Source organism: Psammomys obesus, unplaced genomic scaffold, assembly GCF_907164565.1.
Source record: "Psammomys obesus unplaced genomic scaffold, mPsaObe1.curated_primary_1811, whole genome shotgun sequence".
In the NCBI taxonomy this organism is placed as follows: Eukaryota; Metazoa; Chordata; class Mammalia; order Rodentia; family Muridae; genus Psammomys; species Psammomys obesus.
The window spans coordinates 124,353-146,692 of NW_026591598.1; the positions used below are offsets into that span (position 1 = coordinate 124,353).

Sequence of the window (22,340 nt, forward strand, 5' to 3'; positions counted from 1 at the left end):
CCTACTGCCAGTAGCTTGGCTGTCAGCCCCAAGCACCAATTTCCCAGTGTGTCCCTGTGTGTCACAGTGCCTGGTCTTACTGTCTCTGAATAAAAACCAAATGCTCTTCTTCATTTGCAGTGCTGGGGATAGGCAGGCCATCTACCACAGAGCTCCATCACCAGCCTGCATCTGGCTCAGAGCCACTCTGAATCTTCTCTCTTTCAAAAACGAAAAGACAAATGGTCACGGTGGCACAATCCTGTAATCCCAGCACTCAGGGAGGCAGAGGCAAGCAGATCTCTACGAGTTCGAGGCCAGCCTGGTCTACAAAGTGAGTCCATGACAGCCAAAGCGCCACAGAGAAACCCTGTCTCAAAAACAAACAAACAAAAAAACAACCAAACCAACCAACCAAGCAAACAAACAAAAGACACCATTTTTCATGAATCCAACTGGCAACAACTAAAACCACGAAGGACACTTAGTATTGGTGAGGACTGCAAAAAGGTGGTATCTCAGTTTCTCTCGCTGTGATGAAATGCCATGCATGGGGAAAAGATGACGTCCTGCGTGGATGTGTGCTGTTGATATGTACACAGCCATGACAAGGACCGCAGCACTTCAGACCCAGGAGGGTGGCAAAGCCTTCCCTAGAAGAGGCTCCGAGTGATGGCAAAGCTTTCCTCTGCTCCCAGCATGAGTGTTTGTGAACCAGTGTGTACGAAAAGGATCAGCCATGTCTTCCTTCCCCAGGCTAACTGCAGCTTGAGATAGCACCCCGCAGAGACCTACAAAACCTACCTCCTTGTTCAGCTGTTTACAAGAAACCTGCCTCTTCCATTCTGATGTGTCCAACAAAGACACCAAGTTCCTGGGTTGCTGCTGCTGCTGGTGTGACGCCAACAGAGCATGCATCCTACCCCATCCCAGATTTTCTGTGTGTTTGTCCTTTCTTCATTCCCTCGTCACCCCAGCCAGGTGCCCAAAGCATGTAGGGCAGGTGACCATGATGAAAAGCAACTTGGGAGGAAACGTGTTTATCTCTTCTTATAACTCTTAGGTCATACTCCATCACTGAGGGAAGCCAGGGCAGGAACTCAAGGCAGAAACTGAAGCAGAAACTACGGAAGAACACTGTTCACCGGCTTGTGCCCCATGGCTTGCCGGCCTGCTTCCTTCTATATCTCAGGACCACCTGTCCAGGTTGGTACCACTCATGGGCTGGGCCTTCCCATATCTATCATTAATCAAGAAAATGGCAGAGGGTCATAGTGATACATGCCTTTAGTCCCAGCATTCTGGATGCTGGGATGGAGATGCATTCAGATGTAGATGGATCTCTGGAAGTACAAGGTCAGTCTGGTCTACAGAGTGAGTCCCCCAAAACACCAGAGCTCCATAGGGAGACCCTGTCTCAAACAAACAAGCAAATAGACTCTTCAGACTTGCCTATAGGTCAATCTTTATGGGGACATTTCTCAGTTTGAAGTCCTCTCCCAGATAACTCTAGCTTGGGTCAAATCAACAAACAACAACAATAAAATACAACAGGCTGGTTGTAGCAAATTGAAGATATAAAACCCGGGTGTCTTCACTCTAGAATTCACCAAGCAGCAATTCAGATCTGAAAGAAAGCATATAGATCATACTTTAGCAGGCAGAAGAACAAGATGTAAAAATAAAAAATAAAAAAAATGTTTTTTTTTGAGACAAGGTTTTATACTGTAGCCCTTCCTGGCTCATCTCAAATTTGCCGTAATCCTCCTGCCTCAACCTCTTGAGTATTAGAATTACAGGTATAAGCCACCATACCCTAAAAAAAAACGTAGAATTCTTGAAGTACAATATATCAAAATCTCAAAATTTACGGAGTATCTTTTCACCTTATAACGCCTCTCCCACAAAAATGCATACTAGGATATTAATATTTTCATTTATAAAGTTATTTATAACTGCCTCAGATGCAAACTACCTCAAATATCACGGTTATTTACAATTGCCTTGAGGTGAAATCTAGCTAAGGTATCCCAGTGGTGCCTCAGTTTAATCAAAAAGACACGGGCCATTGCATCACGTGGCTGTACTTCCAGCGCTTGGGGGCTAGAAGCTAGAGGGCCAGGAGTCCAAAGTTATCTCTGACTACACAGAGAGTTTAGGGCCAGCCTGGGAAAAAAATGTAAGACATTGCCTCAAAAAATTGTTTTGTGCTTGCAGAGACAAGTTCATTATTGGCCAAGTGACACAGCAATCTAAACCCAGAATGGTCTACATCGATATAACTGCCCAATAAGCCAATAGTCCTGTTACACTGGGCCTTGTCCTCTTAGAACCCAGATGCCAGGCTAGAGGCAAGCCAGGCTATCCTGCAACAGGCAAACAGGGATACTATACTATGTGGGAAAACAGGCTCAACTGTATGTCTACAAGCATAGCTGCCTGAGTGACCTCAGCTGATGGCATGTGCAATGGCTCAATGGGTCCTAAAGCCACAGTCCTTGCTGTTTAAGACCACAGAGTCTGAAGGGGCTTCCTCTCCTGATGTGCGGTTGAAGCATGCTGCTGTTCTGTGTCTAGTATTCACAGCCCTTTCCTACAGTAGCTTCAGCCTGTGAGTCCTCAACCCTGTCAGCTTCAGGGAGGAAGAGCTTTGAGCAATCCCAATTTATCGAAACTGCTACCCTTGACAAGTGATTGTACAGCCTTCACACATACCAGCATGAATGTAACAAGTAGTCATTCATATGTATATAAGTATATATATATAATGTATGTGTATCTTCATTTTCTGTGAGGGGAAAAAAATACACTCAATGGCTTCTCATTCCTGATAGAAAAACCAGAAAAATTCTTTCAAAAGAAGTAAACAATAACAAGACTACTAGTTTTACTACCCACAGGTCCCATATGTAATTTCAGTTGACATATTAGCATATATCTATAGAAATCCAGCTATGAGGCACATGTATTGCTTCATTCTGTAGCCCAGGCTAGCCTAAAACTAAGAACTAATCCTCCTGCCTCAGTCTCCCAAGTTCTGAGGTTACAGGCACGAGTCATACCTGGATTATTTTCATCTGAAATCACGACAAACACAGTTTTGTAACCTGCTTTTCCCACTCCAGAATATCTCGACTTCCTTTCTGTAGCAACGTTTATATCAATTGACTGTTTTTAAGCCATTGGACACACGCCTGTGTGACACATACCCTTTCTCCACCAGGTCCCCACACAGAGAGGGGCTCTGTCTGCTTTGTTGTGGCTGGCAGAGGTTACCTGTGGCAACACTTTCACTATAAAGTTAAAGAGTCTGAGGGACAAGGAGTAACCTGAAGTCACCCAGCAAACTTGTCACAGAGCCCAGATTGAGGAAATCTCCCTCCTCTGGAGTCCCCAGCCACAGTACTCTCCCTGTCTGAGGCGCTGGGCTGTCCTGGATCTGCAACACTCATTTCAAGCTTCTATAGAGATGGGCTCTCCCTCTCCCTCTATTAAAGCATGAGGATGAGTCACCCAGCCCTTCCTGGTGAACGTGCCTGTGACTGCCAGGAGACATCCAGGTGGGGGTCCTCTGGGGACAGCCAGGAAATATGGATACAGGTAACCTGTTCCGTTAGGGGAGCTGTGTGTTTCCTTTGAGTCTAAAGTACTGCATGGTGGATTCTAAAAGTGAAGATGCCCACTTTTCAATTTGCTACTAAGTTCCTCCCTCACCATGGCCTCCAGCAGCAGCTTAACACCCATGCTTCAGCTTCCTCAGCCTGTCTTGTCTTCCCTGTAAAGGCGTGCCTGTGTTAGGGGGCAGAGGGAGGGACAGCTTCGTGGGAAGGTGTCTTGCTGGTTACATCAGTGTGAAATGCATGGCCAATCCACGCCTCTGTAGAAATGAGCTCTCGGAGCAAGCCAGCCAAGCCTGGCTGCCTGCTTTTCCATCTGTCTCAGGGTCTCCTCTTCACTGCTCCCAACAACCAGTCTTTATGCAAGGCCTACTGTGTGCTAGGTCCAGGGAAACGTACAGAACCCACCTCAGAGCCTGACAGCTTGAAGAGTACTTAGGGCTTGTTTTAGAGAGAGGAAGGTATAGTCCACAAGGAAGAAGTAGCTGGCCTAGGACAACACCTCTGGAGATAACACCAGACTTCCGACTCCCAGCACTCTGCCCTTCCTGAGGCTTGAGGAACAGAGGTCTCGAGCCATATCCAATCCTCTCTCCAACCTCAGAAGCCCTTGGCGGGGGGGGGGGGGGGGAAGCAACATACAGAAATTGCAGAAGACAGGAGCCTGCAACCCTGGAGTAGACAGGGCTTTGAGGATGTAAAAACCTAGATATAGTGGCTACCATTCTCCAAAAACTTGTATGCTGAACACCCAATAGTTGTTTTCTCACTCCATCTTCATAATAAGTTCATCAGGTGGAGATATTCCCAGGATGCATTTGGGAGACTCAGGTCACAGATCCAAGGCACATCCTGAAGCAGGTCTGTTTCTGTCTGTACTGTGTCTTCTCCACACCTTGTCACCTTCTCCTTCGTTTATCCTTTGCCTCTGTCACTCATTAAGCATTTATAGTTTATTTCCGGTGCCAACTCACTTGCCGGACAGAGGGAAGCTGGGAATGATAGAGGTCTTGCCCTGGAGAAGTAGTTATCTACGGGAAGATAAGGCTCAAATAACTGTAATCTAAGCAATTAGAATGAAGCTAGGCAGTTGCTTGGCTGGTACTGGGTCAGGGGCCTAGACAAGCGCTGCTGGTCCAGTTTTTACTTAATTTAAAGATTTGTGTGGGAGTGTGGGAGTTACAGCGTGCAGAGGTCAAAGGGCAACTTTTCTGCAGTCAGTTCTCTCCTTCTGCCTTGTTTTTAAATTTTATTCATTTTATGTCTATGTGTGTGAGTCTGTATGTGTGCATGCCTGCCTGCATGCGTGTGTGTTTCTGTGGGTCTCTGTGTACATATGAATTTTATTATTCTCTCTCTAACTCCCACCTTGTTTCTGAGGCAGGGTCTCTCTTGTTTCTTCCACTATTTTGCCAATGGGGGCTTCTGTTTCCACCTCCCACTCAATTTGGGTATACCGGGATTACAGATGCTGCCTCTGGCTTTTTGTATAGGTTCTAGAGTTTGAACTTTAGTCAGAGACTTGCAACGCAAGTGCCTTTATCCAGTGAGCCATCTCACTGGCCCCACGGTTCAAAAATATAGGCGCTAAGATGCATATTTACTGCCCGCATGACATGGGCAAATTCCTTTACTTCATAGAGCCTTTCTTTTCTCTTTCAGAAAATGGAGAGAACAAGCATTCATCTCATAGAATTCCTGAGGAGATCAAATTAACTGGATTATTGTATTGTTTCACTTAACAGTAAGCAGCCGGTAGTGGCTCACCTGGAGACTAAGGCAGGAGGATTGGGAGCTTGGCATAATTCGACTCATCTGAAAAATAAACTAACAAATGAAAAATTTTCAAAATAAAATAAAAACAGGAAAAAAAAAAAGTTAAAAGACCCAGTATGTAGCTGCTATTGGTTTTGGGGGCTTGGGATATGATACGGAAAGTCCAAGCAGGGGACATTTCCCTAGAACCATGTAAAGATTTTAAGTAAAAACAAACAGAAGCCCAATATGCATTCAGACAAATGCAGAGATTAGAAACATACACAGCTCAATATTTTCATAAACACCTGTGTAAGCAGCATCCTCATGAAGAAACATCAAGAGTCAGGAACCCGGTGTGGGGAGACAGGCCCTCCCCTCCCCAGCAAAGAGCAGGGGTGGAAGAGTGCCTCAGAACCCATTTGTGAAGATAAATAATAATCTTAACGAAACTTTTCGGTTTAGTGTTGAGGAGTCAAATCCAGGCTGAGCAAACACTCTTGTCTCTGAGGTTCAGTTTCAGTCCTTAAAGCCATATTTTTGAGAAATAAATAAAAAAAAAAATAATAAAAATAATAATGAAAGAAAAATCCATGGTGACAAAGTATCAAAATTTTCAATAAAGATGGGATTAGGTACAGTGAGCTGCTGAGTCATACAAAACCTTGGGGCAAAGAGAAAAACACCAGGACTGCTGATTCGCTCTCCAGCTGCCTCACCCTGATTACCCAGAAGCACCCCCACAGAGCGGAGCCCCTCCCTGCCAGCCAGAACTCTTTTCCAGACTTCTGAGCTCACGAACGCTTTGCGTGTTATGTGCCTGCATACACACACTTTTGCATATGACCGTTCATGTAATGCCTGTGAGACTTAGCCATGCTGTCATATGCCGTGGGACGATCTTTAAAGCAGGGAGTGATGTTTTTTTGAGAGACAAAGGTCATGGCAGGTGGGAAGATAACTGGAAAACAGCTCTATCTAATGGAGGGTGTGATTAGAGGGGAGGGGAGGGAGGCCCGTAGTCCTTGGGAAGGACAGAAACCACAGGACTGGCTGGATTAGGGTAAGGAGTCCGGTGAACGGCAGGTTGCTCGCTAGGGCAGTTTGGAGGTACCATCTTTGGAGTACGTGGAGGACCGGAGTGCCGTGGTGAGTCTAGATTTAAGCTGGATGAGTGTGAACGCTTTGGAACACCCAGAACACCGTCCTGGAGGCAGCTAAACAGCCAATTGTGGCCCTCAGCAAACAGTGGAGGAGAGATAGTTCCTTCAGCATCCCCCAGATCAATGGTGGTGGTACTTGCAGAGAGGCACACAAAATGATTAGGCAGGGACACCGGTGAGCTAGGAGCAGGTGGTTGGAAGTGTGCAGTTCAGAATAAAGTATAAAACACAGAGAACTGTCCTTTCTGGCCCAGCATGCCCTCCTGGAGACCTACATAACATGTTTACCTCCAACGCGGGAGGATTTGAGTTGCAAAGCAGTCTCCGGATTAGGGGTTCCCCAGCCCAGCCCCTGCCTGCGCCCCTTGCATCAGCTGCCACTGATTCATCAAAGCCTTTTCGCCCTACGCCGTACACTTGCCTTTAAAGGCAACAGAGCCTTTTCCGGCTGTCTTACTCACTCGTACTCCGTAGCAGCTAGGACCCGCCCCACAAAAGCACCGCCCATCCCTAACCCGTGCTAGCAGACACGCACCAGGCAGGCACCCACCCGCAGCGTCCCGAGCACCTGGCACCGGGGAGCCAGTCCTGGGAGCTCCTTTTCTTCCAGACTGGCTGGGGCTGGAGCAGCCTGGAAGCAACCTAGCAACGGCCGCGTTCCTTTAAGGGATGAAGTCAAGTCTCCAGGGAACAAAGCTGCCAGTGTAGGCACAGACTCAGACTAGCTAGTCTCACCAGGTCTGGGGGTCCCGCTTTGGGACCACAACCCCTCCCCTTTAGAAGCCCCAGGTAGGGGCGGGCTTGGGGAAGGCGAGAAGTCATCGGATTCCTTTTCTGTGAAACCTTCTATGGCTCCCCGCTGCCCACCCAGCAAAGAAAGTTCTGGCCTCTACCTGGATGGCACTCAGGGATCTTTGTAACTACCTCTTCAGCCTCTTCTCCCTGGCCCCTCCCCCCTCTCTCCCAGCACCCCAGGTTTCTAGGAGCCAACCACACTACAAGGAGCCACTTCACCAGGCTTCTCCCCGCATCCCTCCCTCTGTGGCACACCACTCTAGCTGAGGCATCTCATGGGCTTTCTCTGGTGCTCTCTCCCAGTAGGGTTAAATTCTGTTTCCAAGGACTTGGTCTCCAAGATAATCGTCCACCTAAGAATCTAACCTCTGATCCAGTGTCCATAGCTCCTGGTGAATTTGCCTCTAAACAGCAGCCTCCAGGGGCCATAAAACATTTACAGAGAGGACAAAGAAGTGGAATTCCAAGCAGACCATGAGATCTGTGTCTGGGCAGGTATGGGGAAACAGGGGAAAGTAATGCTGTTTTCCTGGCTACTCTGCTTTTCCTTGAGTGCCATAGGACCATGGGACTGGGCTGAAATGCTGACACCAACAATTAGTGCAGTTTGAGTAGGGCCTGGAAGCACAAGCCTTTAATCCCGGCATTTGGTAGGCAAGTGGATCTCTGAGAATCCGAAGGCACCCTGGTGAGTTCCAGGACAGCCAGTGAAACCCTGTCTCAACAAAACAAAACTAAACGTGTTAATGGAATTACTTTGACCAAGCCTTATCCACACCAGGAGGAGATGGTTAGACCCATTTTCGAGTTGTGGGTTTTGAAGCTGAGAAGAGATGTCTCAGATGTTTGGCGAGTAAATTGTAAAGCTGTGACTCCAAAATCTGAAACTTGCGGCTCAGGGCGCTGTCTAAAGATTCTCTTTCTTCTGAAATCATTCTAGCCACCTACTGAACACCTGTTCTACCTTCCAAACCCCTCTTCTCAAAGAGCTACTTCCTGCCAAAACCCCTACCCCCTTCTCTCTGGAGACACAGTACCCTGTATTTTCCCTCGGTGATGTTTTACATTCCCCCTTTCACTGTCCCTTCAGTTGGGGACCCCCTGAAGCTAGCAGTAGGCTCTCATGCCTCTGTTTGTAGAAAATTGACAGCACAGGACCATCACAGAGGAGCAAAAAGGTGGCTGCCTGGTGACTTGGCTGAGATAGGCATGTGCTTCTATGATGGAAGAGGGTGAGTTTGTGAACTGGTGCCCTAAAAAAAGGCTGGGTGATCAGGCTTGGGACTTGCTCCAGCCCTGACATCAGATGTGTTAAGGGAAGGTAACAGGGTCCAGGGTTGGGGAAAGAAAGAGCAGAGGAGATAGATCTTGCAGACAGCAGGGAAGGAAAGGGGTGAGGTGGTGAGCAAGGTGAGAGGAAGAGGGGATCTCAGCCTTAACAGGCCCACGTGCTTTCTTTTTCAGGGATCCATGCCCAACAAGAGTGGCCCTGAGGCCAGCACCTGGCATGCCGCTCAGCTTCCTGTCTCTAACAGAAAAGTTCTCCCAGATCCCTCCTTCAGCTGAACTTAATTGGGAAACTGGGACTGGAGGACCTTCTTTCTGTGGCCTCTAGAAAAGAAAATAGAGTGAACCCAGATGACCACCATAGAGGCTATGGACTGTCATACTCAGCACTTCAGGAGCTCACCTGTAATTCTCATAGCACAGGGTTTGATACGAATTTCATCTTATCCAGAAGAAAACCACAGCTCACTGACGGGGAGCTTGCCCAGGATCAGCTTGAGCCAGTTTATAGGTGAGCTGGTTCAATGTCAAGGTGCTCTGTGCCCTTAACCATTTGGGCACCCAGCCCCTCCGGTCTTTACATTTAAGTGTCATCATACAGTCAGAAATAGAGAGAGGTGGAGGTTTTACAGCCTAGAGAAGTGGTGGGCACGGTTTCTAAGAGCAAAAGAGGAGTTTGGGCTTGGCAACAGGAATACAGAACACAGGGAGGGAGACCCCAACCTCGTAGCCAGACCTCCAAACGCGGTTGTAAACACCCTCCAAATGTTAACTCGCTTAATCTTCCCAACAACCTAGGAGGTTGCACTATTATTATCCCCAGTTTACCAAAGTTATCTGGTAGCCTAGTGAGGAAGCCGGAGTCCCAGAACCATCTCTACAACGCGGCACCAAGCGCTACCATTTTGTTAGTGGCCGCTGAGACTCAGAGAGGTGTGCGAGCCAGCCCAGAGCCACACAGCGAGCGCCCCCCACGGGTGCCCCGCGCTCTTGGGACGACGGAGCATCCAGATCGAGACAGGAACCCTCCGCCCCTCCCGGCGGGACCACGCCCCTCCGGGCCCCGCCCCGGACGTGCCACACAAGCCCGCCCCCTCCCGGCCCACCTACAACCCCCCTTCTCTCGCGGTGCCGACCAATGGCGGAGGTGCTATAAGAAGGCTGCTCCGCGGGCTCTCCCGCAAAAGCGGAGACTCTCTTGAGAGGTGCCGGTTCAGGCTGCGGGTTTCCAAGTGCGTCAGGGTGCGGAGGTCCGGCGGGAGACGCACAGTCACAGCACGCCCGTTTTCCCGTCTCGCAGCCGGCACAGCTTAGAGCCTCGATCGCGGCGCGGCCATGGAGCCCAGCAGTAAGGTGAGCAGCGGAGCTGTGCGCCCCGGGCGGGGACATTCTGCCGAGCGCGGGGCCGGGCGCCCATGCGAGGCCCCGCTTCCTCACGCGGTCGCGGCGCGCTTCACGCGGCCCGGGGCGGGGGCCGCGGATCAGGGGCCCAGGCGCCGCACGTCGCGCACGACCTCGCCGGCTCCTCCCGCGCGAGGGAGGGGGCCGGAGCGCGGCGCCCATTGGCTAAGAAAGCCGAGCCCCCAGCCGGGCCCCGGCTAGGCGCGGAGGAGGCGGGACCCGCCCGAAGCCCGCGCCGCGCCGCGCCCGGAACCCGGGCCTTGGGGGTAGCCGGGAGGAGAAGGCACTTCCTCCAGGCCAGGGTCTGGGGACAACGTGCTCCGCGCACGGCACGATGCGCAGTCCTCCGGGGATGTGGGGCGTTTTCCCTGAGCCAGCCACCGTCCAGATAGGATCTCTCTTCACCTGTGAACAGGCTTGCCCTGCCTGGGCCCGATTTCCCCAACCCCTCCTGGGTGTGCGACATTGTTTCTTTGCTGTCGCGCCTTTGCTTTGTGTAGAGTTTGTTCTAGTCGCTTTTTAAAAATTTTTTTCAAACATTTGGATCTTCCCGTCTTAGGCACAGGGGTGCGCACCGCCACACTCGACCCCCGCCGCATTCCCTTTTTAAAGCTAAGAACAGCGGTAACGTGGGATAAATCCCGGGCCTTTACTGGGCAGTGGAGGTGTTTTGTTGGGACCCTGTAGAGAAAGCTCCAGTTAGCTCCCGATGGTCGTACTGACAGTCTCTGCAGAGCCACAGTGATAGATAGGGAATAGCTAAGTAAAAATAGAAAAAAAAAAAAAAAAAAGTGAAAGATTGAGGCCCGGAGTCTTTCAGAGACCACTTAAAACTCCGAACTTTCGTTTCTCCACAAAGAGAGAACTTTTATCCCCGGCTTCTTCAGAATCAAGCCTTTCTTACTCTCTTGTAGTGCCAGACCTGCTTTGATCCGTCCGTCTTTCAAAGTCCTTGGATTTTGTTTTTGTTTTGGAGACGGCCTCACTATGCAACCCTGGCTGTCCTAGAACTCTTACGTAGACCAGGTTGGCCTCAAACTCACAGAGATCGGCCTGCCTCCACTTCCCGAGCGCTGTAAAGCCGGGCACCACCGCCTCGGCTGGATAGTTATTTCTTGAGTGAATAGTGGCTATTCTGAATGCAGAAGGATAAAGGAGAAAACCGCGCTATGGATCACCATGGTTAAAGTACATTCCATGTCCTTCTGTGCTTCCTCACCAGGAACACACAGAAGGGAAGTAGTTTCCTAAAGTTACACATTTCTAATGTCTGGGCTGCTTTCACTGTCCCTTTTCACCAGCGTTTCTTGAATTGGGAGCAGCAGGGAGAGTTTGCCTAACTCCTAGGGCAGCCCTTGTGGCATCTGGAGTAAATGCTTTTGCCACCTACCGCTGGCAGGTGGACGGATAGACACCCTGCCTTGCTTCCCAAACTTTCCGCCTTCCGGCTCCGTCAGTCGATCTTGGAATACCTTCTTCCTTGTAGTTTATTATTTGTATTGATGAATCCATGTGCTTGCACTGTTACACCACAGAGATTCTCCCCTCCCCCCATAAGATAGGGTTTCTCTGTGTAGCCCTGGCTGTCCTGGAACTAGCTCTGTAGACCAGGCTGGCCTCAAACTTAGAGATCTGCTTGTCGTCTCTGCCTTCGGAGTCTCTGCCTTCGGAGTGCCGGGAGTGCTTAAAGAAAATAACTCTGGGCTGGGCATGGTGGCCCACACCTTTAATCCTACCTAGCCTTGTCTACAGAGACCAGGACATCCAGGGCTCTGTTACACAGAGAAATGCTGTCTCAAAAACAAAACAAAAAAACTTTGAAAGCACAAGGAAGCTGTTGTAGTACTTTGGGTTTTTTGTTTGTTTGTTTGTTTGTTTGTTTGTTTGAGACAGGGTCTCCCCTCATCTCTGACTGTTCTGGGACGCACTATGTAGATCAGTAGATGAGAATTGGCTTTGAACTCAAGAGACCCGCCTGCCTTTGCCTCCCAGTGCTGGGATTAAATGTGTGTGCCATTATATCCAGTTTAGGTACATTTTAATTATCTTGTGTACATTCTGGGAAAAAGTCCTTCCCTATGGAGACTGCTGATTTCTCAGTCAGGGCCACAGCCTTTTGTGTTGTGTATTAAAACAAAGTCCTGGGGAGCTCTTAGAATACCTGGCATGTCCCCGGTGCTCTCCTGTAGTAATGAGCTTAGCTGAGCAGGAAGTAGGGAGGGGGTACGGCAGAGCTCCTGGCCAGCAGGGGTTCAACTCATGTCTCCACCTTTTGTGGCCATCCTGGCTGGGCTAGCGCACATCGAGTCCCTTTGCTTTGCTGATCAGAGTCTGCGCTAAACAGAAGACTACTTAAAAATCACAAGGCTCTTCAGGATCCAGAGGTAGAAGAGCTTAAGTATCTGAGCTCCACGGTGAGGTTTTCAGTTCTCGTTTAGCTTAGTTGCATCACCTGCAGAATGACAGCTGTTTTAATCATTAGATGTTAGGATTTAGTCGGATGGGGGAGCCTAAAGAGTTGGCCTGACAGGTAAGAACACTTTACTGCTGGGCATGAGGATCTTTATTCATCCCTGGGACTCACATGCTAGAAGGAGAGAACTGAGTCCTGCAAATTGTCCTCTGACATCCATAATCACACTGGCATGTGTCTGTCCCCACCCTACACAAATAAGTAAATGTAATTTTAAAGTATTAAATAAAAAAAAAAAATTTAAAAAAAAGGAAAAAGAGCCCGGCAAGCATGTGAGCGGATCTGTGAGGCTGGCCCTGTCTATATAGTGGGTTGCAGGCTTGTAGCTATGGCCATAGTAAGGCCTTGCCCAGAAGTAGAATTTGAAGAGGGTGGATCCAAAACATGTGTGCCATACCCTATGGGTGCTCCTAAGCTTGCCTTGTTTCCTTGAATTCTCATGACATGCTGGGCCCTGAGTAACCTTCAGCAACCTTCAGCCTCAGCTGAAGCCTCCATTCTATCAGCCTGTGCTCTAGGGGCCCAGCTGCTGTGCTCTGAGTTTTACTCAGAGAAGTCATTAAAACTCTCACTGGTCAGGAATCTGTTCTGTGTAGAGAGAGCATGAGCATGGTTGGGAGTTAGGAGGGGAAGGGAGGGGAGGAGACGGGATATCTGCCCCAGAGCTAAGCTGGCTAGTGTGTCTGCCTTCCCTGCCTTGGGCTTCTGTTTCAGCACTCTGAGTGCTTAGGTAGTTAGGAAAGGACTGCACAGTGCTGGGGGCCCTGCACAGCTCAGTGGTAGAGCCTTTACCTGACATGAGCAAGGCGTTACAACTGCATTGTGGGGGAAACTGGAGTCCATGCCTTGATGACCTTAAAGTTCAGAGAAAAATGACTTCATAAATTTTATGTGCTAAGACCCCCCTCCAAAAAAAAAAAAAAAAAAAAAAAAACCTGCCAGCCTTTGCAGGTAGCGTGAACATAAAGAAAAGTCATCAAGAAGAGACCTTCTGCCATGGGTTAGCCTTCTCTTTTACAGAGGGGGAAACTGAACCCAGTGAAGTCCAAGACAAGACTTTGAAGATTTGAGGTGTTTTGTTATGTTGGCAGGTTTCCACCTCTTATCCCCTGTTCTCTGCGATCTACCTGTCCCAAGTAGGCAGAGGTCCCCAGGCTTCAGGCTTTCTAAGCTGTTTCTGGGTACAGTGGGAACCTGAGGGTTGCATTAGGTCTAAGTGCATATCTGGAAGCTTCTGTGAAGAGAAGTAGATTTCCTGGGACCTTAGTTTCTTTCTCTGTTAATTGTGGTTAAGACTGCCCTCTTGTCCTCCATCAGGGTGGTGGCTATTATAAATGGAAAGACAACCCCCCCTTTTCCTGCATCTTAGATACACAAACAGTGTAAACAGCCCCAAGATGATTCTTTTTCAGTGTTGAGTCCCCTTTGGGTTCCATCTTCCCCCCCCCCCCCCCCCCAGCTGGGTCAGCCCCAAATCCCCTTCTAATCAGCTTGTGATTTCAAGGAGTGCAGCTTTACCCTCTTGGTCACAGGGTGTCAGTGCCCAGAGATCTACTCCAGCACCAAGGGTACAAACATCAAGCCCCCCTCCCCCCAGACTGGCAGAGCTGAGAGGCCTGGAACAAAGGGGGAAGTGTGCAGCGTTGGCTTGGGGCCTGCACCCTCACCCCTCACCTCTCTCCTGGGTACAGAGGTGACAAAGCCATTCAGTCTAGCAACCACTGTCCTAGATGGCAGAGGCCAGGAAAGCTCCTGGCGGACTCAAGGCTCAGAGAGCTTGTGTCCAGGCTGGCCTAGCCTAAAACAAATCTCCAATTGTTACCTCCCTCCCAGGGAGGGGTGGAGTGGAGCCCGAGGCTCTGTCATTCAGCCACCAAGCCTGGCAGTAGCTTATGCAGAAACACTGAGGTTTTTGCAGTAACTGAGCCAGGGGCTACCGGACCTCGAACCTGGCTCTTGCTTACCCTAAGGCTTTGGCATCCAGAAAAGGCAGAGCATATCTTGCTGGGCCCCAGATGATGACGGTCTTGAATATCTAGGCATTTGCTGGACAGAACCACCTGTCCAAATTGCTTAATCCACAGTTTATGTCCCCTGTCTTGAAATTGAGTGTCCAGGGAAGGGCCACTCAGAAACTACTTTCTTACCTTGTCAAATGTTCCCAGCCTATGCCCACTTTTGTGGCTCAGCCACATTGATGTTTGTTCCATGTAGGCCACTTGTATAGAGACTTGAGGACTGTTAGATCCCTAGTCTGTTTTCAGGGCAGTGGGGTTGGGGAGTCAGGTGTCTGGAAGGCCCTCTGCTGAAGGAGGGTTGGGGAGCCTCACTAAAGGGAAGAAAGAAACAGTGTCTCTTAGCTTTCCTTCAGCATCAAGCTGTGGCTGTCCTCCTGACCTGAACCATGGCTTCCTGCTCAGCTATCTTGGTATGTGACTCGTAATGGCCCTTCAGTGTGCCAGAGCGACTCTTCAGGGTCCTGACCCATGTCCTTGATGCTCTAGGTCCATCTCGCCACCCAGCCTTGGGTGCTGCCGGTGGTGGCCATGTCAGTCACATGGCTCGCGTGTTGTGGCTTCCTCAGCACCAGCTCCCTGGATAGTAGCTAGCAGCTGAAGAAATTTCCTTCAGACTGAATGTGAGCCTCAGTAGCCTGTAGGCCAGCTTTGCCGTCAGTGTTGTGGACTGCATCCTTGGACTGGCACTGTCCTCTGTGGCGATAGCACCCATCTTCATCCTCACCCAGGCGCTTGGCCTCTGGTGTCAGCAGCACCTTTATCTTCTCCATAAAGAGCTCTTCTGACCCTAACAGCCAGAGTATGATTCTAGGACTGCTTTGCTCCAGGGCTTTTAGCAAGCGTGCCATGCCCACAGGCAGTTGCCTTTCAATACCTGATCTTGTGCATTGGTCTGTTCTGTTGGCCCTGTTCTTGCACTCACCTACCTTATGTCACAGTCAGCGGGACTCACATCTTGCCTGACCAGGGAAGGTACCCCACCATAACGTCATTTTTCTCTCTTCTAAACATTTACTTGTAAAAGCTGACCTCATAAACCTGGGAGCAGTGTCTTCCAGCTAAGTGAAACTTTCAACGAGAGTTCTGGGGGGTGGGGGAGATTGCCGTTCCCCCACACTTCCGAAGGCACTGTCCTGGGCCTGCCAGGCCCTGGAGTTGTGGCCAGTAAAGTTCCCTGATGTGACTGGAAAACAAAACTGGATTTTAAAAACACAGAGAAGTAATGGGGGCAAACTAAAGAGAACCACAAAAGTTTGAAGAAGAAGAAGAAGGAAAAAAAAAAAAAGCACTTTTTCTCCCAGTTTTCAGGGTTAGTGTTTACTCAAGGCCCCTTTTGTGTGTGTTAGATGCATGCCCTTGAGTGCAGTATTGGCGCGATCATTCACACTTCTGTGCTGTGTAATCCATCCCATTCACCAACCAAAAATAAATACTTCAGCATCCTACACAGCTAAGGCATTGGCTTTACATCCAGCAACTCGGGGAGGACTTTCGAGACATATATACCTAGGAGGACATAGGAGACATATATATATATATACATAGCCATACAGATGAACTCTCTTCTCACACAATCTGATTATACCTGAGGCTTTTGATTTGGTTTTTGTTTCTCTAGCAAGCCACCACAGGGCTCTCTACCAGCACACACAGAAGTTTTGCATTCTTTCCAGCAGCTGCATAATATTCCGTTACAGACATGTTTCAATGTGCCCATGCACTTTTTTTTTTTATGTTATTTGCCATCCAGCGCAATACATAATTCTTTTTTTTTTTTCCTCTAGCTGCCAACTAAAGTATCAGGTTGCATAGACAGGGATTTGCTTCATTCAGTTTATCACCGAATCCCCACTCACTCAGGTAGTGTGCTGGGAGCATGTGCTGAGACACAGTCCTCACTCAGAGGGCTGGAGAATGGCTCAGATGACTCTTCTTCCAAAGGTCCCGAGTTCAATTCCCAGCAATCACTCGGTGGCTCACAACCATCTATAATGAGATCTGGTGCCCTCTTCTGGCATGTGGGCAGAAAACTGTATAAATAATAAATAAATCTTTAAGAAAAGAAAAGAAAAAGCCTCACAGAAAATGGAAGACATAGGGGAAAGGGTGCCCATAAGGTCACAGGAGTGTAGAGATAGGACTTAACACTTGCTGAGAGTGACAGTTATGTTTGTCTATGCCCAGTCTTAGTCAAATTAAGTTTATATCTGTTGAATTGGTGGCCAGGCACCACTTTACGAAGTATCAGCTTCTGCAGGGTCCCTTATTTGCCCCAGGTCCACTCCCTCAGGCCAAGGAAGTAGTTGTTTGCTCCTCATGGAAAGAACACGGTTTTCAGCCCTTTAAGGAGGGTGCCTGAAAGGCTTTGACTATCTGGCACAGTTTAGGCATTGGCTTTGTATCTGGCAGCTCTGGGAGCAATGTTTCAGGCAGACAGATTTTCTATAAAAGGCAAGATAGTAAATATTGTTGGCTTTGTGGCAAGATCTGTCTGCCTTAGCTTGCCTCAACTACAGCCGAGCTACTGTAGCACAGAAACCACAAATAGGTACTCAGATGAGTGATGTTATTAATGGTCTTGGAAATTCTAATTTAATGTAGCTTTCATGTAGTCCCCCTTCCTCAACCCCACCCCTTAGAAGTAGAAAGTCCATCCTTAGCTGGTAGGTGGGATCTCTGCTCCTTTACTCAGCCCAGGGGTGATTGTCAGCCAACCTTGGCTTAAATGCCAGTAAAAGTTCCCAGACTTGGCTGCTGGGTTCAGAATTGACAAGACCTAGAGAGTTGCTGGAATGGAATTTGACCTACATAGAAAGCACCAAGTAGGAATCTTGTTTCCTTCAGGAACCAGTACTGGGAAGTAGAGGAGAGAACCTGACCAGGAAGGGCAGGGCTTGTGGTACTAGAGCCCCCCCCCCCTCCACTTAAAGCTTCAGAGAACTTTGTGCAGCCAGGGTAGGAGCCTTTCCCTCTTTGAGCCTTCCATTCTCGTCAGGCGGGAGCAATCTCTTCCAGAGTACAATAGAGTAGGTTTGTGGTGGTTAAATCAGGATGGGGACAGCCCCTGGCAGGGTACCTGGCACCTTCCTGGTGCCGCTGCTAAGTGCCATGCTCCCACTCCTACCCTTTTTAAGCACCACCTGCCTCTAGGGCCACCACAGAGTGAATGCCCAGGAGTCAGTCATGCAAGTCTTAACATCCCTAGAAGGCTTAAAGGAAACCAATTCAAGAGGAGTCAGGGCCTAAGGTCACTTGAAGGTCAGTGTTCTGGGACCATCTGTTGATACGATTTGGAGAGCTTGAAGGAGTCAGAGTAAAACAGCAGGCTAGGAGTTCATAAAAACTCAGGTCCTATGCCTGGCTTCTTTTGTTTTCTAATTAACCAGGGACCGTATTCTCTAACCTCACTTTCCTTATCTGTCAGGTAAAGATGGCACATGGGTCTACACTATCTCAGGATTCTTTTTAAATACCCAGAACTTTATTCAAAGGCATTCTTAGAAAAGAAATATATATATACAGACATACATATGTACACATATTCACACATACATATATATATGTGTACACATGTACAAATGAGTAGAAGGGACCGAATTTCCTCCCTGCTTCCTGGGGCTAAAGAGCTGGTTCATGCTCCAGCACACCTGAAGACCATTCAGGAAGCAGCAGAATCAGATAGAGTGGCATCTAAGGTGGGACTCCCCTCCCACTAGGAACATCCTGCCTCTGCCTCCTAGTGATGGTGCCACGTGCCCTCTTCCAGTAATGACTCAGAGGCTGCTGCAAGACAAGCCTGGCTGGACGGGCACAGGGGTGGGGTTAAAAGGCCAGAGCATGCTGTGGTCTGCGATCTGCACTATTTGTCATCCCAGCAAATGGGAAGAAAGGTCTGCAGGCAACAGTCCCCAGTTGCTTCCGGGGATAGGGAGGAGGGGGACACAGAAGGCCCTCTGTATAGCCAGGCCTGGGCTTAGGTGTTTGCTAAGCTGAGAGCCCATGGAGCACCTAAGGGGTTAGAACTCTGTGTACCTGACTCTAAGGTCTCCCAGGTCCCTGTGGGCATAGCACAGAAGGCTTGGGGAGGGGATCAGCCATTTCTACTTCTCAGGTCTGATGTTCCAGCATTCATTAGGGTTTCATTCTGACAAAACACAGATGGAGTGAGTTTTATCCAAACAGGAAATATCGAGGTGGGTCTTAGAGTCCCCAGTTGATGGCAGATGGGTATACTAAGCCAGAGACTGTTAGAGACCACATCAGAGGAAGGGCTTGGAAGAGCGTGCAATGTTCAAAAAGGTGGCCTCATTCTCAGATGAGGTTTGCATCCCATCTCTAAGTCGCCACCATCACATCAGCCTGGCAAAAATAAACACATGTTGGCTTTATGGATTTCAATTTCATCTGCAGGCTAATGGGAGCAGATGGACAATGGTGGCTCAGTTGAGGGTGGCTTCCTGTCCTTACTTCATTCAGCAAACACTTGTTGATTGAGATTTCCCAGGCCTTGTATGGACACTAATATGGAATTTGACAGTGACCCTTTAAGGAAGAGCTGTTCCTATTTCCTCAGAGGTAGGGGCTGCCTCAGATCCTAACAAGGCAAAAGTCAGTAGTAGACTGTATGCAAGCCTTGTTTTCCGTAATTCTATGTCAGCAATAATAAAGTAGGGTATAGTAGTAAGTGGTGTGGGGCAGAGGCAGGGTGGGTCGGGGTCTGGGGCAGGCGACTGATCTCAGGGCCCATGTGCCTATCAAGGGGCAGGAGCTCCATTCCTCCCCTGCAGCTTGTACTGAGCCTTGCTAAACCCTCATTTTCCTAACCTGGCCTTATCATTTCATCCCTGTTTCTACCATTGCACATACTGTTCTGTCTACCTGGAATGTACTCTTGCCACTGCTTTCCACTTGACAGACTTCTGTCCTTCCAGCTAATTTCAATGTCACCTGCTGGGAATTGAGTTTTGATTTGCCCCTAGGGCAAAATTAGAATGTGTCCCTCCAGGGCTTCCTCGGGTCCCCAGAGCACCTCTACTGAAATCCAGATGCCACGGTGGTCACTGGGTCTGCCTTGCCACCGGTGCTCACTTGACTAGCCATCTCCTTGCCACTGGGCAGCTCTTCTGCAGTAAAGTTAGACCCTGACCGGCCGATGGCAAAACCTCTTAGAGAGGGGTTTGTCCTCCTTTTGCCAGAAGTTCCCTCCTCCCCGCTTGCCTGCCTCCCTTTGGCATCAGAGCCAGACTTACTGTAAAACAGGGCCTGCTAGCACAGCACGCACCTCACCTACCCTCCATTGCAGTAGCCTTCTACTCGTGCTCTACTTGCATAATTTTTGACAAATCTGTATTATTTTTCTCCTGCTGTTTTTGATTAAATTTGGTATAAGTAATATGAAATCATAGCTTTATAAAAGTTTATTGTGGTTGAGTGTTCAGTTACACTGTTTAGAGTTAAAAGAACTCACAAAGGGGTCCAAAATGAGGTTTCCCTTTTACCTTACTTCTTCCAGCCATCCAGGACCCCCAGTGTTATCTAGACCATCTCAGCTCTGCCTGTCTTTGCTTCCCAAGTGTTGAGACTAAAAGTGTGGGTCACCGTACTCAACTTTCATTATCCTTTCTGTACATGTTTTTAAGTAGTTACTCATTTGTCCTTCTGAATTTTTTTTTTCATGTCAAGGTGGCATTCAATATGAATACTGCTGAAGCTTGCTTTTAAACTTGTCATACTAAGTTGGAGAATGTCCCAAACCAATACATCCTGACATAGTCTTTACATATTCCATTATATTGCTATGCCATAGCTCACTAAATCGTAGGTATGTGCTAATTTTATTTCTATTCTAGTGTGTACTAGAAAAACGCATGTTTGCATAGCGTAAGTATCACACCTGAATGACCCTGAGCATGACACTCAACAGATAGCCCAGCACATGGTGGGGCTCAACTGTCACCGTTGAGCCCTGCCGCTGATGTCTACCATAGCCCCTTGAGTCCCAGTGGTCACCTGATGGCCCTTGGCTGGGCTGTGGTGCACCAGAAGCTTATCATGTGCTCACTGCCCACTCACCCAGCAGCCCTGGGTCTGGAGGCTCCCTGGAGAGCTGGGAGACAGGAGTTTTGCCTTTGATTTCGCTCACAGAGGATGGGAGTTGGAGGGAAGCCCCACAATAGAAGATGAGTTTGCAAGGTCAGCCAAGGAGAAACAGGCAGGCAGACCATTAGAAGGCAGGCCCCAACATTCTGAGCTATGCGCCAGAGCAGGCACAGCCCTTCCTCTTTCTCAGACTCTGATGTGAGAACTACATGGCTTTGGCAATCCGTGTCCTGTGGGCTTCTGGAAAACGAGAAGATCCAAGAACATGTCTGCTCAAGGGCTATGCCCAGCTCTATCTAACAATCCAGAAGTCAGCAGTGCTTCAGGGTACTGTGTGGGGAAACAGGCCCAGAGGTCCCCAAAGGCTCCAGCTAACCCTATCCTCCTCCGTCCTAGAGTCTTACATGGCTCTGGACGCTCTGCTTCCCTCCTGCACCTGCAGCAGCATTGCAGGTGCGCTCCACCTGCAGAGGCTGGTCTTTTTTGGTGTGTCTCCCCAGCTCTTCCCACAGCCAGTAAAGGGCCTGCCCCTCGTCACATTTCTTGGATTCCTCGTTCGAAGAGCTGGAGAGGGTCCCTTACTTTTGTCTATCTAGGTGGACACCTCACTGGCCTTTCCCCTCTGTGTAAGCAGGCCCTTTGACCTGTTGGCCTTGTCCCTTCCTGCCACTTCCAACCCTTTACCCCTTAGGAATTCTTTGGTTTGGTGCTTCATCACCTTGGGTCATGTACTGCCTGAATTGTCTTTCTGCCCGCTGTGTTATTTGGTACAAGTAACCTGAAGTGAAAGCTCATGGTTTGCTAGGGATGGGGGTTGGGGGGCCTGTTGGTGTGAGGAGCACTGAATGGGACTCCAGTGCCCTGAGTTCCAACTCTGCTGCTGCATCAGACCACTGAGTAGATTGGCACTTTAGGATCTTGCTCTGAGCTCTCAGCGCTTTGTTTTCTGCCTGGTGAAGGGTGGGAAGGCTAGGGGAGGGCAAGGGTTGTGTCTCCAGTGCTGAACAATGTGAATGTTCCCATTTTGCAGATAGGCACATGAGGTGTGGGGCAGGGAAACCTAGCAAGCCTGCTGAAGTTCCCATGGGCTGGACTCAGGCTATCGCTTCAGATCCAGAGCCTTTCTCTCCCGTTTGCACTATTCCTTTCATTGAGTTCTCCCTGGCAGGGAAGGAGGCTCGGTTCCTGGTCCTCCCAGGGTCTGGGGCTGGGGCCACCTGAAGAGTAAGCATCCCTCTGCCTGGGGAATGAGACCTTGGAAAAGCAAAACCTCTAACTGCATAGAGAAAAACCCTGATTCCTCTCTCTTCAGACAATAGGCTAGAAGTCAGCTGGGCAGGTTTGGGCACCCGAGGCCAGGAAGCAGGCAGGTTTCCTGGGAGAAGCACAGGTGCGTTGCCAGGAGTCAGGCGAGGCATCTGAACATGGGAGCCTGCCAGCATTGACTTTGCTCTGTAGTACTCTGGGCCCAGACTTGCCTGTAACCCTGTGATTTCTTCCTCTGCAGAAGGTGACGGGCCGCCTCATGCTGGCCGTGGGAGGAGCGGTGCTCGGATCCCTGCAGTTTGGCTATAACACTGGTGTCATCAACGCCCCCCAGAAGGTAAGCGCTACGCCCCACCTGCCCATATATGCCATCACTCCCACATGCTCATCAGCTAAACCATCTTCTCCCAGCTGGGATTCTAACCTCTTATGGCCACAGAATGCTGGGATCTTGGTAGGCCATCTTGACTAGTTTCCCAAGCAGCAC

General features: G+C 49.3%; 1 protein-coding gene across 1 annotated transcript in view; it reads left to right on the top strand.

Annotated features, from left to right (window-relative positions):
* Positions 1–9,733: 9,733 nt before the first annotated feature.
* Slc2a1 (solute carrier family 2 member 1) overlaps positions 9,734–22,340 on the top strand; it is a 28,379-nt gene continuing 15,772 nt past the window's right edge. The window contains exons 1-2 of the mRNA XM_055611446.1: positions 9,734–9,949; positions 22,095–22,190. Coding sequence (XP_055467421.1) covers positions 9,932–9,949; positions 22,095–22,190 — 114 coding nt within the window. The 5' untranslated portion in view covers positions 9,734–9,931. The remainder of the gene's footprint in view (positions 9,950–22,094; positions 22,191–22,340) is intronic.